The sequence below is a fragment of the Phycodurus eques genome, chromosome 2 (genome assembly GCF_024500275.1).
Source record: "Phycodurus eques isolate BA_2022a chromosome 2, UOR_Pequ_1.1, whole genome shotgun sequence".
NCBI classification, from domain to species: domain Eukaryota; kingdom Metazoa; phylum Chordata; class Actinopteri; order Syngnathiformes; family Syngnathidae; genus Phycodurus; species Phycodurus eques.
Genome location: NC_084526.1, coordinates 18,624,415 through 18,646,958, shown reverse-complemented (window position 1 = coordinate 18,646,958; position 22,544 = coordinate 18,624,415). Strand labels below are relative to the sequence as shown.

General features: G+C 40.6%; 1 protein-coding gene across 1 annotated transcript in view; it reads right to left on the bottom strand.

The window, feature by feature from the left end:
• The window catches only part of tox3 (TOX high mobility group box family member 3), a 93,367-nt gene that overhangs the window by 12,995 nt on the left and 57,828 nt on the right, over nt 1-22,544 (bottom strand). Inside the window, exons 2-3 of the mRNA XM_061701883.1 lie at nt 18,379-18,444; nt 591-842 (exon numbers count right to left, since the gene is read on the bottom strand). Coding sequence (XP_061557867.1) covers nt 591-842; nt 18,379-18,444 — 318 coding nt within the window. The remainder of the gene's footprint in view (nt 1-590; nt 843-18,378; nt 18,445-22,544) is intronic.

Sequence of the window (22,544 nt, the reverse complement as noted above, 5' to 3'; positions counted from 1 at the left end):
TCTCTCCCAAAGTAAGCTGGGATAGGCTCCAGCTCACCCAAGATCCTAATGAGGACAAGCGGTATAGAAAATTGATGCAATTTCCCATATATTATGTCTCATGGAAAGTTTCCAGTATCCCAGGAATTTCACTTCAACAACAGGCACTGGGACAGGGGGGTCGAGATAAACAACTAATTTCCAAAAATGGCGGTTGACGTGTTTTACGGACTTGACAGACAATCGTCACCTGCTATCTGTCTCAAATTTAGCATTTATTAATATCTCTTTGACACTCTCCAGCCCTCGAGCTGGGTGGGGACTGGCTGCATCGCGGGCCCTGCAGGTTGGAGGGGGGGGCTTTGGGGGGGTTGGCTAGCGGGGTGGCATTGGCTCCCTGCGGCCTCCACCGGGTGGCCAGTTGTCGGGGCGCCTCAGGGGGTGCTGCTCTGGGGTAGACCCCTGGTTGTTCCGCGACTGTCGCCCTGTTTTGCGTCAAAAATTGTTGTTTTCTTTGTGTGTCCGAAATTTTTTTATTCAGAGTGATGCACTCTGGTGGATTAAATGCTGTTCTTACCCACGCACGGAAGTAGAAGGGCAATTACACTTACCATCGGTTGGCTGTTGCTGATCCCCATCCCTTCCTGCTCCATCATGTTGCGCGAGATGGTGATGGAGGGCAGATCCAAGCTCTGAGGGGGAAACTGAGGGATCAGGGAGCCCCTGTGGTGGGCCGGAGGCTCCGGCATGGTATGGAAAGGAGAATCACCGTCAGACAGGCCAAGGCCGGACTCCATTTCTGGTGGAGGTGTGATGGGAGGAATCTCAAACTCCTCGTCCCCCAGACTGGGTGTGTGAAAGGTCTACAAGGAAGGAGAGAAGAGGAAACATTGGTTGATCTGACTGAAGTTGTTTAAGAGTTTCAGGAGCGAGCCAATACACTTGTCTTCTAAGTGCATTGAAATGTACCATTTCCTGAAGCTATTAGTGTCCACTTTGAAGAACAGCAAGCCATTCTATGGAGCCCCTAATGAGTTATGGGCAAAAAAAAGGCAACTTATTTCTCATTAGGACTGCAAACTTTCTTTCATTTTTATTTCATTTTCACACAGAAATGCAAATCGAGATGTAGTTAAAACATGCCTGCAACGGACTACTTTCTCGTCCTCACGACAGCCTTTCTCGTTCTAACGAGAAACATATGCCCATGTCCCTTTAGGGGCTCCATAGCATCCAAAGCAAAAAAAAATAAATAAATAAAAAAAAAAAAAAAAAAAAGACCAAGCAGCAATCACAGGAGAGCGAGATGATATGCAATAAAGTCACTTAATCTCACTGCAAAATGTTGGGTTGAAGTGCACTGAAAATATACGGAACTGACTAGATGGTTTTAAAAGCATTTTCAAAGATGATTACACTCGCCCAGGAGTATTTCTTTTTTGTTCCCCTTGCCTGCACCCTTAAATCTGCTCATCAAACAGCGTAATCCTTCTGCCTTTGGAATTAAAGCTTTATGACACGCCTAATTTGCTGATGTGCCTTCTCGGAGATGGGAATGTTCACTTAGGTCTTGTTTATATGCGCAATGTTGCGTTAAGCCACTGAGGGATTTGGGTATATTCATAAGCTCCAAATGACCACACAAACACTAAAGGACATTGTGTCAAAGATGCTTCTAGGTGATTTTGCAAAATAATGAAAGAAATCTTGCAGTCTCTGAACTGATTGAAAAGCTCAAAACGATCTTATGAAATAACCATCCAAAACCAATTGGGATCACTTTTACAGGACTGTTCCATTTAAGGGAATCCTTGACATGACAATAACTAGCTTGAAAGCCAAAATAAGGCATTTATGATAATAATGAAGGCACAGTTGAGTCTCTTTTCAAACACAGTTAAATATTTATAGAACTGAGAGTCCATGACATGCTCACAACCTACAACACCATGACAACTTTGCATCCTTTTCACAGGTGTAAAACTTCCCCGAAAATCTAAAAACATGATTTGTATTCCAATTAAATGAGCAGAAAGATACCAATGTAGCTTCAGAGAAGGGACAAAATATTGATATTATGCCATATTGAACTGTATTAGTACAACAACAAATAATGTGTTTCAATGAAAATAAATTCACAAAACTTTAAATTATTGAAATCTTTGAAGTTATGGGACAATTCTGAGGAAACATAACCTTTCACTCCATTATAAAGGATCCTGGTTATCCCTAATCATAACCGAAGTTCTTCAACAACCTAAATACTAATCGCTTAATTAATATGTTGAACTCAGGTCCGTGGGACCATAGCATATTTGTATTAGAGCTGGCCTGCCGGTGTATGCACTGCTACTACTACAAATCCTGGAATGGTTTGCTCGTGTGTTGGTGCTAGGGTTGGGCATCGTTTGAATTTGAGCGATTCCGTTTCCAAACAATTCACGATTCCGATTCTTTTATGGGGCTGGGTCAAAAACGTTTGCATGGTTTAAATAAAGGGTGTCCAAATTATGAACAAGCATTTTCTCAGCAGCCTGAAAGCATAGACTAAAATGAACATTTGACTCACTCATTTGATAACCTGTATCAATATCAAGCCTATGAACTAAAAGGCAATGTGTGTGGGAAAACTTCTTGGCTCAGGGGCCACATTAACTTTTAAAATTTGAAAGGCGGGCCAAGCCAGGACCAGATGCTTACAAATAAAAAATAAACAACAACAACAACAACAAAAAAGGCATTGTAGTGTTAATACTGAGATTTACTTTTAATGGGAGCAGTGTAGTTTTGTTGATCACCTTTTTTTGCCAGTGCATCAAAGTCTGGTGTTAGTTTTGTTGCGGCAATTCTCAGAACACCTCTGAGGTGTTCATCACACAGCTAGGATCTGTAGGATGTTTTGTTGGTGTTCATCACACTAAAAATCTGTTCACACACACACATGTAGAGCCAAACACCACCAGCATCTTCTGTGCCATCTTCTAGATTTTTGGAAATTTGTCTGCACTTAATGAAGCATGAAATTATCCACTTTGAAAGTTGAATTTCTCTTTTAAGACAGTAACTGTCATATCCTGTTTTGTTTGCTTGTTTCCTGTGTGGAATTTTCTGTTGTGTTGCAGTCCCTGGGTGCAGGTCAGTGGGAGGCGTCTCCCGCGATGCAGCTGCTGGTGAGTTGTCATCAGCAGTGTATTTAAGCATGGGAGACGCATTGGACTTCGCTTCTTGCCATTGCCTTGCCAGCTTTGTTACATTCTCGTGCATTCCCACGTTCATTCCGTCCTGCCAGTAGCTATTTTTGTCTATTTTTCTAGTAAGTACTACCGTGTTTTTCTGTTCTTGTTTAGGTTAGAGTTTGTTCTCCTAGTTTCCTTTAGTGTTTTCCTCCTGTGGCTGCCCATTCACCGTCCTTATTTAAGTACCGGTCCGCTAGATGGTTTTCACGTTGACCTTCTGTCATGTCACTTTCTGTTTATAGTCGTCTTTTCACGTAAGGGTGCTCCCTTTGTTGAATAAAGTCTGTAAACATGCATCTTCTGTTGCTTTTCTTTGGGGTCCAAATATATTGTTATATATATATATATATATATATATATATATATATATATATAATATTTGACGCAGCTGTAACAATATCACATTGGAGATCAATCAGTTCCATTTGCAGCTCCCGTGGCGCTGTTTCAGCGTCTTGTGTGACTGAATCTTGGATGGCATTTTGTCAGATAAAGCTGTTTTGCTGAGCCTGCAAGCTTGATTTTTAACCGTTGAGCTGTAGCCATCAGTTCCTGCGTTGATTGGCTGTTAGCATAATCACCAGGCTTGGTAGAAAAGTGACGGCTGATGTTATATTCCTCAAAACCGCGATGGTTTCTTCACAAATTAGACATACAGCCTTTGACCGGACTTCAGTGAAAAAGTATTTAGTAGTCCATTCTATATTAAACACTCGGCATTGACTGTCGACTTTTTTCTTTGGCCTACTCATGGTTGAAGAAGGGTTCAGAGCAGTAGCAGAGTAAAAAGAGAACAGCCAAAGTCAAGTCAATGTATCACTGTACCTACTGTCCTACCTGGTGGAGCCACTGGGCATTACAGGACAACCTGGTGGAACCACTCGGCATTACAGGACAAAGTCAAATGAATGCAGTCATGATTTTGATATGATTTGGTTGATTCTGTGACAATCTTTGGCAGGCCGGATTGAAATGATCAACGGGCTGGATGTGGCCCGCGGGCTGTAGTTTGCCCACCCATGAAGTAACCCAATTGACTTCATGTTCATTGTTTCAGCTAAAAGTTAAAGTTTAAATTGTTATTTTAACAATGTTATATAGCTGCCCCTGTATTCTGTTTCATCACATCAAATGGTTTATATGTGCAAGTTTTAACTTGACCTCTTGTTTTAAGCTTGTAGCCTTTTATTTTGAAGGGTACGCACTGGAACTCAGCATTTTGGCACAAAAAGTAACTTCACATGGCACCGGTGAAATATTTTATTTTATTTTATTTTTTCCCCCTTCTCTCACTTATGGATGGAACCAAATGCTATAAAACAATTGCAGTCAATTTTCAATAAAGGTTGTGACTTTGTCCGAGTTTTTAATTTTGGCCAACGGTGAATTTGACCTATTTGCTCAATAAGAACTTGATCGATTGCTGATTAATTGTGTGCTTTATTTAGGCAAAAATGGATGCAGTACTTGGCCGCAACCTGCAGAGATGCTGTGACAGTTGCTATGGGAAGTTGAGCTACATCCAATATGGGCAGTATTATTCTGGAATGAAATCAGGAGTTCAGATCATTCATCCATGCAATTAAAAATGTATTTGTATTTACAATTTTACATTATTTGATTACATTTTAAAATTTCAAGAATCTTGTACATTTTCTTTATCACACTTAATATGATTCTTGGCCTGCAATTGACTGGCGACCGGTTCAGGGTGTACCCCGCCTCTCGCCCAAAGATAGCTGGGATAGGCTCCAGCAGCCCGTGACCCTAGTAAGGATAAGCGGTAAAGAAAATGGATGGATGGATATGAGTCTCACATAATTGCTGTATTAGGGGAGCTAATTTTAATTAATGCCCATCTCTAATAGATACTGTGGTCTATCTGATGTTTTTTTCACAATACTTTCCAATTATTGCGTGATTGCTGAAGCATCATACTACCATTATTATTGACCAAATATTGTGATATTGTATTACCACCACGACTTGACATCCATTAACTTCTAAGGGCATCTAAATCAGCACGAATAAACAATAACCATCCAGTGGCAGAAACACTGAAATTTTCATTTAGAAAACAGAACCAGTTCACCTTCAGTTCACAGGGAGCTAAAGTCCAATTTGTCAAAATGCCAGCCTCGAGCTGCCTGAGTGCAGAATAGAAAGCACTTCCACTAAGAACTGTCTGCTATGAGCCCTCTGCTGTCATAAGCTTCATTCCACTCAAAAAGTCCCAGTGATGTCAACATGCGAATAACAAAACAAAAAAAACTCTCCAAAAGGTAATCAACTGAACTGCCAAGAATCGGGAGGGGGCTCCAGAGATTCTCCATCCTTGCTGCGTTCATCTTGTCGGACTTCCTCTGCCGAGCCGGGTCAAGCTGTATGCCGGCGTGGAGACCTTGTGGTCCCAGTCTCATCTGTATCATATAATGTAGCAATCTAGGGTTGCTTTGACAGTGAGGCACAATGCACAGAAGAGACAGCTTTGGGTATGTTCCTAAAGTAGTAATAGCAGTATTAGCAGAAGTAGTAAGCGGCTTATGAAACTTTCCTTGTGTTTCAATGAACAGGATAGTCGAGACCACGGTTTGTGATTAAATGTTGCATCAGGGCCATGATACAATATGCAATGTTTAGTATTTGTATTACAGGCGGTCCTCAGTTTACATTATGTATGTGTGTGTGTATATATACATCCATCCATTTTCTGAGCCGCTTCTCCTCACAAGGGTTGCGGGCGTGCTGGAGCCTATCCCAGCTATCATCGGGCAGGAGGCGGGGTACACCCTGAACTGGTTGCCAGCCAATCGCAGGGCACATACAAACAAACAACCATTCGCACTCACATTCACACCTATGGGCAATTTAGAGTCTCCAATTAATGCATGTTTTTGGGATGTGGGAGGAAACCGGAGTGCCCGGAGAAAACCCACACAGGCACGGGGAGAACATGCAAACTATACAGGCGGGGCCGGGGATTGAACCCCAGTCCTCAGAACAGTGAGGCTGACGCTCTAACCAGTCGTCCACTGTGCCGCCTATACACACACACACACACACAACCCCAATTCCAATGAAGTTGGGACGTTGTGTTAAACATAAATAAAAACAGAATACAACGATTTGCAAATCATGTTCGACCTATATTTAATTGAATACACTAAAGAGACAGGATATTTAATGTTCAAACTGATAAACTTTATTGTTTAAAGCAAATAATCATGAACTTAACTGCAACACGTTCCCAAAAAGCTGGGACAGGGTCATGTTTACCACTGTGTTACGTTACCTTTTCTTATAACAACATTCAATAAACGTTTGGGAACTGAGGACAGTAATTATTGAAGCTTTTTAGGTGGAATTATTTCCCATTCTTGCTGGATGAACAGCTTCAGCTGTTCAACAGTCCGGGGTCTCCGTTGTCGTATTTTACGCTTCATAATGCACCACACATTTTGAATGGGAGACAGGTCTGGACTCCAGGCAGGCCAGTCTAGTACCCGGACTCTTTTACTACGAAGCCACGCTGTTGTAACACGTGCAGAATGTGGTTTGGCATTGTCTTGCTGAAATAAGCAGGGGTGTCCATCAAAAAGACATCGCTTGGATAGCAGCATATGTTTCTCCAAAACCTGTATGTACCTTTCAGCATCAATGGTGCCTTCACAGATGTGTAAGTTACCCATGCCATTGGCACTAACACAGCCCCATACCATCACAGATGTTGGCTGTTGAACTTTGCGTCCATAACAGTTATTTTCCTCTTTGGCCTGGAGGACGTGACGTCCACAATTTTGAAAAAACAATTTGAAATGTGGACTCGTCGGATCACAGAACACTTTTCCACTTTGCATCAGTCCATCTTAGATGAGCTCGGCCCCAGAGAAGCCGGCGGCGTTTCTGGGTGTTGTTGATAAATGGCTTTTGCTTTGCATAGGAGAGTTTCAAGTTGCACTTACGGATGTAGCGCCGAACTGTATTTACTGACATTGGTTTTCTGAAGTGTTCTTGAGCCCATGTGGTGATATCCTTTACACATTGATGTCGGTTTTTGATGCAGAGCCACCTGAGGGATCGAAGGTCACGGGCATTTAATGTTGGTTTTCGGCCTTGCCGCTTACATGCAGTGATTTCTCCAGATTCTCTGAACCTTCTATGATATTATGGACCGTAGATGATGAAATCCCTTAATTCCTTGCAATTGTTAATTGAGGAACATTGTCCTTAAACTGTTCGACTGTTTTCTCACGCACTTGTTCACAAAGAGGTGAACCTCACCCCACCTTTGCTTGTGAATGACTGAGCTTCTATACCCAATCCTGGCACCCACCTGTTCCCAATTAGCCTGTTCACCTGTAGGATGTTCCAAACAGGTGTTTGATGAGCATTCCTCAAATTTCTCCGTCTTTTTTGCCACCTGTCTCAGCTGTTTTGGAATGTTTTGCAGCCATAAAATTCTAAGTTAATGATTATTTCCTAAAAACAATAAAATTGATCAGTTTGAACATTAAATATCTTGACTTTGTAGTATGATGCAAAGTGGAAAAGTGTTCTGTGATCCGATGAGTCCACATTTCAAATTGTTTTTGGAAATTGTGGACGTCGTGTCCTCCGGGCCAAAGAGGAAAAGAACCATCTGGACTGTTATGGATGCAAAGTTCAACAGCCAACATCTGTGATGGTATGGGGCTGTGTTAGTGCCAATGGCATGGGTAACTTACACATCTGTGAAGGCACCATTAATGCTGAAAGGTACATACAGGTTTTGGAGAAACATATGCTGCTATCCAAGCGACGTCTTTTTCATGGACGCCCCTGTTTATTTCAGCAAGACAATGCCAAACCACATTCTGCAAGTGTTACAACAGCGTGGCTTCGTAGTAAAAGAGTGCGGGTACTAGATTGGCCTGCCTGCAGTCCAGACCTGTCTCCCATTCAAAATGTGCGGCACATTATGAAGCGTAAAATATGACAACGGAGACCCCGGACTGTTGAACAGCTGAAGCTGTACATCAAGCAAGAATGGGAAAGAATTCCACCTAAAAAGCTTCAACAATTACTGTCCTCAGTTCCCAAACGTTTATTGAATGTTGTGTGTGTTGTGTAAAGAAAAGGTGACGTAACACAGTGGTAAGCATGACCCTGTCCCAGCTTTTTTGGAACGGGTTGCAGTTAAGTTAATGATTATTTGCTTTAAACAATAAAGTTTATCAGTTTGAGCATTAAATATCCTGTCTTTTTAGTGTATTCAATTAAACATAGGTTGAACAAGATTTGCAAATCATTGTATTCTGTTTTTATTTATGTTTAACACAACGTCCCAACTTCATTGGAATTGGGGTTATATATATATATAAGCCCCCAGATCCTGAGAACATTTTCATCGCCTTGTTTTATTGGACTTTTCCATCCAAATAGTTATTGTAATTATGACTTTACTACTAGGTTAGTGTTTGTCATACGTTGATGCTGTTGGAATGGAACCCCTTTACACTATGGTTTGTACTAGATCTCCACTTTCTTGCAAGACTAACATGTTGTTTTTCTGTGTTTAAAAAAAGTAAAGTAAACATATTGCCTTGCAGTAGGGTGGAACAAGAAATTGGAGTCCAACAAAACAAATAAGGAAGAAGGTTGGCCATGGTGAGCTCTATTTAAAGGGGACCAGAATCGTACTTGACTATCAGCAATGGTTTAATTTTTAATGAACAACAAGGATGTTGATGACATGCACTGATGGAACGGGCGCCAGTATCACTGCTGGGCCATCTCCTCGGCATGTTAATGATGAGACATTAACATCTGCACCAGAGGCCTTCAGTGCTTTCAGATCTCATTTGGAACAAGGGCGGTTGAAATATGTCTCCTGTCCATGAGGAAAGACCCTCTCCGGGGTGTTTAGGGGGGGAGAGGTGTCAGATCCTGCTGGATGTCGGCGAGTGTCACGGTGTTCCTAACATCGCCGCAAGTCATTTCTAATAAAGCCATGGTGTTCAGTTATAGCACAGATTATGATGCCTTTCATTAGGTTGCACTAAATACATGTGAAGAGGGTGCGCAAGATTGTTACTAAAAATACACGCACGCACACAAGCTGAAAATGTCGTGCGACAAAAAACCTGTCAGTATGAAATCTTACCTTGATAAGTCACAGTCCACTTAGAAAAGTGTACACAACAACAATGTTCATATTCTGCCCTCTACACACCCCAATTAAACCATCTACAATATGGCCAATCCAAAGCACCACACATATTTAAATGAGTCAATGCTGATCAATGCTATGTGACGGGTGAATTATGGCAACGAGCGAGTGATTGAGGCCCCCCCCCCCCCCCCCAAAAGCTTATAATTGTTTATAATAATCCTTTAAACATATACACCACAAACTATAAGCTCAAAACAATTTATATATAATTTCACACTCATCTTATAACATTGGAAAATTGTAAGGGAGTAAAAGTATTGTGACTTATTAACAGCAGCGGTGTTTTTTTCTGGTCTCCTCAACTCCTGTGACTTCGAGCGCACAGGCGAAACCTCAGGTTACATATATGTCAGTCCGCCGCAGGGTAATATTCACAATTCGCCGAAAGGTGACTGATTCACTATATATGAGTGAGGAAGGACAGATCGCATTCAGACATGGATGAATAACATTACAAAGTCATTTTTACGGTAATTGTAAGTTTTCATCTAAGAAAAACTGCATTTTCTTAGTTCTTAGATGAGCAAAAGTACAGGAACAGATAGACAATATATATATATATATATATATATATATATATATATATATATATATATATATATATATACACACACACACACACACATACAGACATATTGATGAGGAATAATGATTGATAAAGGAATTGGCCCAACTCTCCTCATGCTTTGGAGGGGAGTTCTGTGTTTTAAGAATGTAAATAAATGTACGTTACACCCCGAGTTACTATACTGCTTTACTTCTAACGATGGACAATGTTTGCTGTAGAATGTATTCCCTGTTTTGACCTTGTACAATATCAGCTTTATAAATAGTTTTTTTTAAGACTCACTGACACTACTATGTGATTGTGGCATATCCAGTATAATGCACATTGTTTAAAGAGCAATAAGATTACAAAAATGCTTACAGAAACAAATATAAAAACAAGAAGGTTAAATTGTTATCAGACAAATTATTTTCTTTTGCAGGTTTTTTTATTTTTTTATCTGAGTGCCATCAGGCTGCTCTTTCAGGAAGAGAGAGAACAAAAAGCTTTTCAGGCAATACTCCCAGCCCTTCAATAAATGTCCTAATGTGATTCGCAGATGCAATAACCAAGACATGTTGAAGGCAGCAGCATGTAATTACTGAATGTAGCCGGCCTGAGAATCAATGGCAGGCAGGATTAAGGATCTAGTTTCAAATCAGCAGACGGCCAGAGTGCAACTGCTCAAATGACAACATCAGCCAATGAAAGCTCTAATCAACATTATTCCAAATTTGTAGTCCATTTCTACATATTTATAGTTCATTAGCCATATCTAATGTGATTGGCTAAGTAAAGTGATACGTCTGAGTGGAAGACAATCTTAGTTGACTGTATCTTTTACTCCGAGGCAAGCAGTCAAAGCTTTTTCCCTGCGAGGTTGTGTGCTTTTGCAGCCACGACCAGGTCATCTTATCTCATCCTCTAAGTGCATAAGGTAAATGATACACTAGCAATCAAAACGCCACAGCCAATGCAAAAGCACTCTAAATATATGCAATACATTGTCAACCAATTGCGGTAAATGGAACGCTTCATTGCCTGACCCTCAGATAAATGTGTCCCATTTCCCAATTAAGGAAAAAAAAAAAAAAAATACTTTCTCCAATCATACATAGACCTTATCCTTCACACGGACCTTAATGAATTAACATATTGGAAGACTGCTGCTAATCAAAGCAGCACCACTGAAACACAGAAACACGCGGTTTGGCAGTTCTGTATGAACGGCACGGACATGGAAGAGGGGGCGGGCGCGAGGTCAAGTCAGCAATATTTTGCTGTCGTATGTATGATCAAAGACAAAAAAAAAATAAAAAAATGGGAAGGCCCACCCCCGATTCTGTGTCAGTGCTATTTATACAGGACAGCGACAGGAAAAAGTGGGAAATTTTTTCCCCCCCTGCTTTGGGGGTAGTAGCTGTGTAGATATAAGAAAGAATGACCGAATATTTGTTGTTTTGGCAGAAGAGAGACCACAAAAAGGTAGAAAGATGCCAGCTTTTTCTCATGTTGCTCTTTGGTGTGAATGGCCCTGTCACAGAATCATGGGGGCCAAGTCTGCTGGCAATGTTCTGGCTTTGAACGTAGTATCAGAGGTGAAATGAGGCAGAAAGCCAGAATCAGAAATATCTTTCTTGGCCAAGTATGTTAAGACGCACAAGAAATTTATCTCCGGAAGTTGGGGCCAAAAGTACTTCATTTTCGGTTGCACATGATTAAAACATGGTAAACTGATGTAATTTCCCCCTATTTTTCTTGAAAATAATAAAATAAAGTATGTTAGTTTCACACATTTTCAACATGTGCAACCATGTTCAAATTAAGTAAATTCAAAGGACAAAAAGTCAGTAGAGAGGAAATAAGGAAGAAAGCAAGACATTTTTTTAAGTGATCTCTGTGTGAAAGATGCTTCAAAACCAAATGCAATTTCTGTTTTTATGTCAGCAGACAGAACTGTAGAGTAGCTTTTTAGCTTCTCCAATATGTCTTTGAGAAGTAAAGCAGGCATGTACATTATCATATTTCCAGGTTATCAGAACATCTCTTACTGAGTGCAGTCACATCACATCGCCGTAAACTCTTTGGACGTCAGCAGCAGACAATGCAAGATGTGAGCACTAAGCTACCTGTGTTGTCTCTGGGTCTCGGGACAAAAGATGAGGCAGAAATGTTTCAGGCAATAAAAATAACAGAGCGGAATTGAGTAACAGGCATTCATCAATATTAAAAGTAGAGAGGGGTTCATGGTGTATTGCGCTTATTATATTGGAATTGGTGCTTAGAATTAGTGAATTATGAGGCATAAAGAAATGAAAAAGAGCTCTATTATTCATGGAATGAAAAGATGAAATGAAAAGAATCAACTGAATGGAAATGATAGTGAAGGATTACCAAGGAAGGAAGCTACACTATGTTCCTTGTTATTTCTGTTTAAATAAGATTTGTTTTTTCAATTTTATAGACACTTCACGCAACCAAAAGAAATACATTTCCAAATAAAGACTAAGTATGAAAATCAGGAAACGTGCCTAGAAAGATACACAAAAAATAGAGAACGAACTGCCGTCATCAAATCTCCTGAGAATTCAGATCATTGGGCATCTGACAGATTAACGCCACGAGTCTGCTTTGCTATTAGTGCATTGTTTTAAAGACCACCACAGTAGGATCCCAGTTATAGAACAAAGAACAAATGTGATGACCAAGCTGTACATGCGTTTGGTTACTAGCAGCTCAGTAGTAACTAACGAGAATTCAACAATAACCAAGCATGTACAGTGGAAAGTCAGCTGCATTTGGTCATTATATAAAGAGACTTGGCTCTCAAGCACTGTACTCGTCTCCCTCTGCACTTTGGCTACATACACGTCAAGAATTATTTTTTACACTAACAGTCAAGAATATGTAAAAGTGATTCTTTTTTTTCAGGGGAGGTGGGGGTTCTTTTCTTCTTTTTACATTTGCATGACAGTGAGGGCATTACTTAAAATATTACCCAAATAGTTAATATAGCTTTATTTACAGGGATACTTTTAACCCTGGAATATTTCTGTTTATATATTTTTTTGAGTTCCTATGGGAAAACTTGTTTCTGAATACCAACTAGGGCTGCCACGATGAGTCGATTAGTCACGACGACACAGCTCTGCACATCATTCTTAAAAATGGGGACCCGCACACTTTTCCTCCATTCCTCAGGCATCTTCTCACCCGCTAGAATTCTGTTGAACAAGCTGGTCAAAAACTCCACAGCCACCTCTCCTAGATGCTTCTGTACCTCCACAGGAATGTCATCAGGACCAACTGCCTTTCCATTTTTCATCCTCTTTAATGCCTTCATAACTTCCCTCTTATTAATCATTGCCACTTCCTGCTCCACCACATTTGCCTCTTCTACTCTTCCTTCTCTCTCACTTTCCTCATTGATCAAATCCTCAAAGTATTCTTTCCATCTATCCAGCACACAACTGGCACCAATCAACACATTTCCATCTCTATCCTTAATCACCCTAACCTGCTGCACATCCTTGGGGCTGATGTCACTTCTGTTGGCCTTTCCTGCCAGAAGATACACCAAGTACTCTCCTGCCTGTCTCTCTGATCACCTTGGCTGTAGTGGTCCAGTCTTCTGGAAGCTTCTCCCGTCCACCGAGAGCCTGTGTCACCTCTTCCCGAAAAAGCCGCACAACACTCGTCCTTTCTCAGCTTCCACAACATGGTTCTCTGCTCTGCCTTTGTCTTCTTAATCTTCCTCCCCACCACCAGTCATCTTACACACCACCATTCTATGCTGTCTAGCCACACTCTCCCCTACTACTACCTTACAGTCAGTAAGGTAACCTCCTTCAGATTACATCGTCTGCACAAGATGTAATCCAACTGCGTGCTTCTACCTCCGCTCTTGTCGGTCACCCTATGTATTGTACTTGCCTTTTCTGGAAAAAACGTGTTCACTCCAGCCACTTCCATCCTTCTTGCAACGTCTACCACCATCTGTCCCTCCAAGTTCCTTTCCTGGATGCCGTACTTACCCATTACTTCTTCATCACCACTGTTTCCTTCACCAACATATCCATTACAATCTGCACCAATCTCTCTCTCTCTCTTTCTGTCTAGGATGCTCAGAACTACTTCGTCTAGTGCCTTCCAGAATTTCTCTTTCACCTCTAGGTCACATCCTACCTGGGGGGCATAGCCGCTAATTACATTATACATAACACCCCGGGGGGAACGTTGTTAACCCAGGCCACGGCCGATCCGATATGGAATTCTTTAGATGAACGCTCACATTTGTTTGGCAAAGTTTTAAGCCGGTGCCCTTCCTGACGCGACCCTCTGCACCCTCTGCTTGGGACCGTCCTACAGTTAGCACTGGCTTGCGGCCCCCATAGGGCCTATGAAAGGTTATTCCCAGTTCCCTTGCTGTGAATGTACATGAACACTGTACAAAACTAAAACCTTAAACTTAACTAAACTGTTAAAAATGTATACAAGCTGCAAAGTTTCTGTTAAGATGAATATACCATTATCAGATCAACAATGCAAATAAGAAACTGCAATATTTTTACAATTACATAATATATGTACATACGTTTATATATATATATATATATATATATATATATATATATACACACACACACACAAACACACACACATACATATATACTGTATGATGTAGTTGACTAATTGCAAAAATAATCGGTGACTGACTATCAAAATAATAATTTGTGGCAGCCCTAATGCCAACAAATTGGATAGGATTAAAAAAATATATATTTTTTTAAATGTTACTTTAACGGCACAGTGGACAACTGGTTAGAGCGTCTGCCTCACAGTTCTGAGGACCGGAGTTCAATCCCCAGCCCCGCCTGTGTGGAGTTTGCATGTTCTCCCCGTGCCTGCGTGGGTTTTCTCCGGGCACTCCGGTTTCCTCCCGCATCCCAAAAATATGCATGGTAGGTTAATTGACGACTCTAAATTGCCTGTAGGTGTGAATGAGAGTGCGACTGGTTGTTTGTTTGTATGTGCCCTGCGATTGGCTGGCCACCAGTTCAGGGTGTACCCCGCCTCCTGCCCAATGATAGCTGCGATAGGCTCCAGCACGCCCCCGACCCTAGTGAGGAGAAGCGGCTCAGAAAATGGATGGATGTTACTTTAGGATAAACCCCGCAATCATGCACACATATAGAACATCCAATAACCCCCACAGGCTCATATTCTTTCAGCGCTGTGGAAACAATTACAACTTCTTAACTGTAGTTTGCTCTACCTGTGTCACACTACTGCTAAGGTCTACACACCAGAGGGCGTGACATATAAACTGGTGTGGCTTATGTGTGAAAAAAGCTCAAATTGTTTTTTATTCAGTGGGTGCGACTTACAGTCAGGGCCATAAATATTGGGACATCAACAAAATTGTCATCTTTTTGGATCTAAACACCAAAGCAAAGCAAAGCAAATTTATTTATATAGCGGATTTCATACACAAGGTAACTTAATGTGCTTTACAGGATTATAAACATTTAAAACAAAGAGAAAAAAATAAACTAAAGGTACAATTAAAACAGCGTACAGTGCAAGAAATATCATTTAAAAGTGGAAATACTCTAAAAAGCATGGGAAAAGGAAGAGTTTTTAACCTCGACTTAAAAACATTCACACTTGGGGCTGATGTCACTTCTGTTGGCAATTTATTCCATTTGTGTGCAGCATAATAGCTAAACGCTGCTTCACCATGTTTGCTTTGGACTCTGTGCTCACCTATTTTACCTGAGTCTGTCGATCTCAGAGCCCTACTGGGTTTATATCCCAGTAGCATTTCTTTCATGTATTCAGGACCTAAACCAGTGATTTGTAGACCAGGAGGAGAACTTTAAAATATATTCTCAAACTGACTGGAAGCCAGTGTAAAGACTTTAGAACTGGAGTAATATGCTCTGACCTCTTTGTTCTGGTCAGAACCCGAGCTGCAGCATTCTGAAAGAGCTACAGATGTTTAATGCTCTTTTTGGGGAGTCCAGTCAGAAGACCATTACACGAGTCTAGTCTACTTGAGATAAAAGCATGGATGAGCTTCTCCTGGTCTGCTTGACACATGCAAGCCTTCACTCTGGATATGTTCTTCAGTTGGGAGAAGGCAGTTTTAGTAATTGATTTGATATGACTGTTGAAAGTCAGGTCGGAATCTATCAGAACACCAAGGTTTCGGACTTGGTCTTTGGTTTTTAAAGAGAGTGACTCCAGGTATTTACTTACAGCAATCCTCTTTTCTTTATTGCCAAAAACAATGATCTCAGTTTTGTTGTGGTTTAATTGAAGAAAACTTTGGCTCATGGAGTTATTTATCTGTTTTAGACAGTGACTCATCTGGAGACAATGCTACATATAACTGTGTGTCATCTGCATAGCTATGATAGTCAAAATTAAAGTTCTGAAGAATTTGACCGAAGGGTAGCATATACAGACTGAACAGGAGGGGTCCAAGAACTGACCCTTGAGGGACTCCATAGTTCATTGCCATTCGGTGAGACTGAACATTTCCAATGGTTACAAAATAGTTCCTTTCCTGCAGGTAGGACCTGAACCATTGAAGGACTGTTCCATTTAGTCCTATCCACGTTTCCAACCTGTTCAGCAGTATATTATGATCCACCGTATCAAAATCCGGTCCAACAAGACCACAATTGACACCTTTCCCAAGTATATATTCAACCATATATCATTAAGCACTTTGATAAGAGCAGATTCTGTACTGTGATGAGTTCAGAAACCTGATTGAAATTTGTCAAAACGTCCATTTAAGTTCAAGAAATTGCTGAGTTGATTAGAAATAACTTTCTCAACAATCTTGGCTATGAAATGGAGATTTGAGATGGGTCTATAGCTTGCTAACATGCTAACCACCACAATGGATTTGGATGTGGTTGAACTGCAGACTTTCAGCTTTAATTTGAGGGTATTTACATTCAATTCAGGTGAAGTGTGTGGGAATTACAACAGTTTGTATATATGCCTCCCACTTTTTAGGGGAGCACATGTAATGGGACTAATTAAGAATCATAAATCAAGCTTTCACTTTTTAATACTTGGTTACTAAAGCTTTGCAGTCAAATACAGCCTGAAGTCTGGAACGTATAGACATTACCAGCGGCTGCATTTCATTCCTGATGATTTTTTGCCAGGCCTCTACTCCAACTGTCTTAACTTCCTGCTTGTTCTTGGGGCGTTTTCCCTTCAGTTTTGTCTTCAGGAAGTGAAATGCATGCTCAATTGAATCCAGGTCAGGTGATTGGCTTGGCCATTGCATAACATTCTGCTTATTTGCCCAAAAAAAAAAAAAAAAAAAAACCTGGTTTCTTTCGCAGTATGCTTTGGGTCATTGTCCATCTGCACTATGAAGCGCCGTCCTAATAGGTTCTGCAGCTAAATATGAGCAGATATTATTGCCTGAAACACTTCAGAATTCATCCTGCTGTTTTTGTCAGCATTCACATTATCAATAAATACAAGGGAACCAGTTCCATTGGAAGCCACACATGCCCACGCCATGACACTACCACGCGTCACTGATGGTGGTAGTATATATAATGTAGCAGCAGTGCACTCAGTAGATTTAATTTTACGGTAATCAGTGTACAGTGAAACTCCATTCATCGTGGGGGATAAGTTCCACACCAATCCGCTATAGACAAAAGTCTGCGATATAGAGACCATACAAAAAACATTTTTGTTAGTTAAACCACCCCACACGCTTTAAACACTAAATGTATTAAAACACACTTGTAAATGTATTTAAAACACACAAAATTCTGTGTAAGATACACTGGGTACCTTTAAGAGGCAGGGCCTGGTGGGGTGACGTGTGACGTTGGCAAGTCTGCATGTGAGCGCCTGGATGTGAGCTGTTGCTAAGAGTGAGCATACTCATTGTGTTGGTGTTTTACTGTTCTGCTGGTGTTCAATAAATGGCTAAAAAGTGCATCAGAGACCATGTGGCTCTCCTTTCCCATATGACAGGGCATTACAGTAAGTAAGAACAGTATACAGTAAAAACCCACAAAAAATGATCTCTATAAAGGTGGTGTACACTCTGCACTGGTCGCCAGCCAATTGCAGGGCACATATAAATGAACAACCAGTCGCACTCACATTCACACCTACAGGCAATTTAGAGTCTTCAATTAACCTACCATGCATGTTTTTGGGATGTGGGAGGAAACCGGAGTACCCGGAGAAAACCCACGCAGGCAGGGGGAGAATATACAAACTCTACACAGGCGAGGCCGGATTTGAACCCGGGTCCTCATAACTGTGAGGCAGACGTGTTCACCAGTCGGTTACCGTGCCGCCATGTACTTATCAATTAATCAAAAGTATTGCTCAAAGACATGTATACTCACATCACCAGCAGTCAGCAGGGCGGTGTTCGCTTCTGACATGTTCATGTAGTTGTTGTTGTTCTGGAACTGAAAAGGGAGGAAAAAAAACAGCAAAAACACAATCAACTTTCTGCTCTCCTCACAGTGGACAGCTGTCACTCAAATGCACTCCCCGCCCAGTGTTTACACACTGGCCCTGACCCACTTTTTTTTTTTTTTTTGCTGCTCGCACAAGGACACGCTGCCACTTTGGCCCCCCGATGATTGTGTCACTCGGAGAGGCCTGTGCCAATTCAAAGTGGGAAGTAATGAGACGCCGCTCTGCCTATTCAGCCCTTTCGGGGGTGACAATTAAGTGCGTTTGCATGACAAAGACAAGTATCAAGATGCACGAGCAGTTTATTAACTTCACATAACCTGTGGATGAGTAGTGATACCACAGGAGGTCGAGTGTGTTGTACATAAGGGCGGGGGGGGGGGGGGGGTGTTAGTGTGACACTGGGTAATCAGCAGGAGCTAATGTGAGTGTTGGCAGTCATAGCTGTTGGTATTAGAGCAGCCTTTCCCAAACTCCCACAAGCCACGCACCCCCTTCAGCATTTGGCGAACCCCAGTCTCTCTTGCACTCTCAAAAAAAAGAGAAAAAAAAAGCTTTAATAGCAAACTTTTTAAGCCACACACCCCCTTCAACATCCTGCCAGAAATGGTGGCCTCCCCCTGCACAGACCCTTAATAAAGTCAGAATAGCTTTTAATGCAAACTTTTTTAAGCCATGCACACCCTTCAACATCCCAGCAGAGTTGACACAGCCATTTATTCCCTAAAAACCCTCAAAAATGTCAGAAAAGCTTTAACTGCAAATGATTTAAGTCACACATCTCCTTCAACATCCCAATGGAATTGGCGCACCCCTACCCGTCGCAAAAGAAATCATAATAGTATTTATTGCAAACTTATGTTATGCAACCTCTTCTACATCCTGACGGTTAGTGCACCCCTCTCTCCACACCCTCATAAAATTCAGAAAAGCTTTTGTTGCAAACTTTCTAAGCCCAAACACCTTTTAACATCCGACAGATTTGGTGCATCCCTGCCTACCCCGAACACACCCGAAGCCCCAACCTGCCTCGCTGCACACCCCCAAAACAACTTAAATTGCTGCCTTTCTAAAAATGTTTAAAAAACCTTTCCCAACCTTGTTCAGTCATGCACCTCCTTCAACATCACGACAGAGTTGGTATCGGTTGTTAAAGGTGTAATAATTTTTACGGGACGGCCAATTATTTTTACGGGACGACCATTACGCCATAGTTTGGGAATTGCTGTATTAAAGTAATGACGGTGGTAAGTTCCACATGCATGCTTAAGCTACTAAAATCATACACTCTGCAAAGAAATAATATGTTTTCACAACCTCTGAACCCCCCCTTCCTGACCCGTGCACTGCCTGCTGGAAAAATGGTAGCAACTTCCTTTCTTTGGGGATGCAAGCGTGGTGAAAGGTCGGAACAATAGGACACAGAATGAAGAATTATGAGCTAGCAGCTGGTTCTGGCAGCACAATGCACTCTGTGTGGAGTGGGCCCGACCCACGCAAGACCCAATTTGGGTTGGGGGTGGTATAAGAATCCCGGTTTCTTCGTTAAACTTCTTATTTTCCATCAGTCTTTTTTGTGTGTGTCTTAAAACATCACTAAGAACTCCAGTTGATGAGAAGAAGAAATAAACCAGTGTCTTATCTTTGCGGGGGTGAAACAATAGCAGAAACAAATTAAGATCAGAAATATTTTCAACCCTTTTGTCCCCTTTTATCCCCATCTCCTTTGATTCTGATGGGTTAGTAGGCGAATATAATTACAGAGAGGACTTGGGCTAATCAACTAGGAATGCTATCCATTAATTGGTCTGTGCCCTGGAGGGAGAGCGAGATGGAGGGGAGGATGGGGTGGGGTGGGGGAGCTATGTTAACAGTGTTCTGCAGCAACGAGAAGGGGTTGTCGAAGGAGGTGGTTCGCAGCTTCTGGTGCCATCACACCTGAAGATGTCCTGCTCAACCCTGGTTGCCAGAGTTGTCGCACTTATGATTCAGCCTCACTTACCAAACTGGTAATTAACCCAAAAGCTGAACTTATCTTGGAAAGTGTTATTCTATCACTTCAATGGCAAATTGGAGTCTCAGAGATGTCCTCAGGCAGGAGGAACATTTGTATGATTATGGCAGCTGGAAGTGGATGACGGGAGAGAAATAGTATCAGAAACCACTTTCACACAGCTTTTATACAGCCTTGTATAATCACTGAAGCAAAAAGAAGTATAAGCCCTTTTCACACTGCCTTAAAAAAAAACATTTTTTTTCCTGCCTTTTAAATTGTGCTGCTTAAAAACTGTATTTACACGAAATGAGGTGATGAATTAGACTGGGCGATTAAAGAAAATACTGATTATAACAATTATTTTGATTGATATTGAAATCACATTTAATAATAACCCTAACTACCAAAACTCATCTTTAAAATAAATTAGTAACAAGTAAAATAATAATATATTAAAATAATAGCAATTAAAAACATAAATACCTGCTATTCTTAGAGGCAGTGTCGTGCATGCATGGAGCTACACACTTATGATAAAAAGAGGACAAGAAGAAAGTTGAGCTTTAACTTTATTAATATACTGATTTTTTACAGATTAGGAAGAATATATGTCTGTGAGTACTTTTATATTACCTGTCTGTATGTGTCACTACAACGTTTGTGTGTGAATATTCATTTGAAGGTGAATCCCTCCCGTGACTTCTAATGCTAATTTTTGGTATCCGGTCAATAGGGTTTTCCATTGTGTGTTAGCATTAAGCAGGTGATGTTTCTAAAACGAACTGTGTGTCCTATTTAAAAATACAAGGTGTGTAATTATTTTTGTTGTTAGTTTAGTTTTATAGTAAACTGGGGTTTCAATAAACAGCTTATAGTACGCTCAGAGAGGGCAGAATGCACTCTTGTTACGGTAAAGCAAGCAACACAGGTGCATTCAGAGTGCTTTTACAATGCAGGAACTTGCATACACCAGGGTCTGACGTTGAGCCTTTTTGAGTACTGGCCTTGTCGGCCATAACCCAAGTTGTGGTGGCCCTGTCAGAACTTCTATTAGCCCCGTATATTCATGATATAATATGAATAAATTATTAGTACAATTGGATTAATGGACTCTGTACTTACTTCACTAAAATCAAGGCATTGCAATTTCACGAATAAATAATAATGCTTCAAAGAATAAATCAATTCCAAAACTATTAAAATATTGACTTAGCACTGACATTTCAACAATGCTTTATCTTGTTTCTTGATGTTGTGCACACTATGTATAATTACTCTGATAAGGGTTTTGTGCTGCCGGAAAAAATAATAATCACTATTATTTTGATTGATATTGAAATCATGATTATTCATTTATTTCAAAACTTTGTATTAACTTAACTACCAAAACTCAACTTAAATATAAAAATAATATAATATAATAATAATAATAATATAAAAATATAACTTAAAAGAACAACCAGAAAATTAATTCGTAACAAGTAAAATAATAATATATTAAAATAATAGAAATGGGGAAAAAAACTAAGAAAAATAAATACATCCAAGGCTAATAGCAAATAGAAATAATTTTGGTAATCCTAATTGAAACAGGAAATGTTTAGTCTGATTTCATGTTAGAGTCAGGGAAAAAAAAAAAAAAAGCATGTCTTTTTATACAGTCAATGACTGTATCTGCTGTTCCTGCTGTATGTGCTCAGGCCTCAGAATGCATCAAATAGAGGCAGTGTGGTGAGATGCATTCAGGGGGCTACTCGTTTAATGTAAGCTACAAATAAAAAAAGAGTAGAAGAAAGTTGCAATGTAACGTTAATAAACTTGCTTTTCACAGATTGGGAACAATATATGCCAGTGAGTATTGTTATATTACCTGTCTGTATGTGTTACTACAGCGTTTGTGTGTGAATAGTTGTTATTTGAAGGTAAATCACACTTGACTTAAATCAGGCCATGATCACATGCTAATATTAGCTAGCCCGTCAATAGGGTGTTCCATCGACTGTTAACATTAAGCTGGCCATTTCTGAAACGATGTGTGCCTATTATTTAAATATAAAATGAGGGTAATAATTTTTTATGCGGTTAGTTTTACAA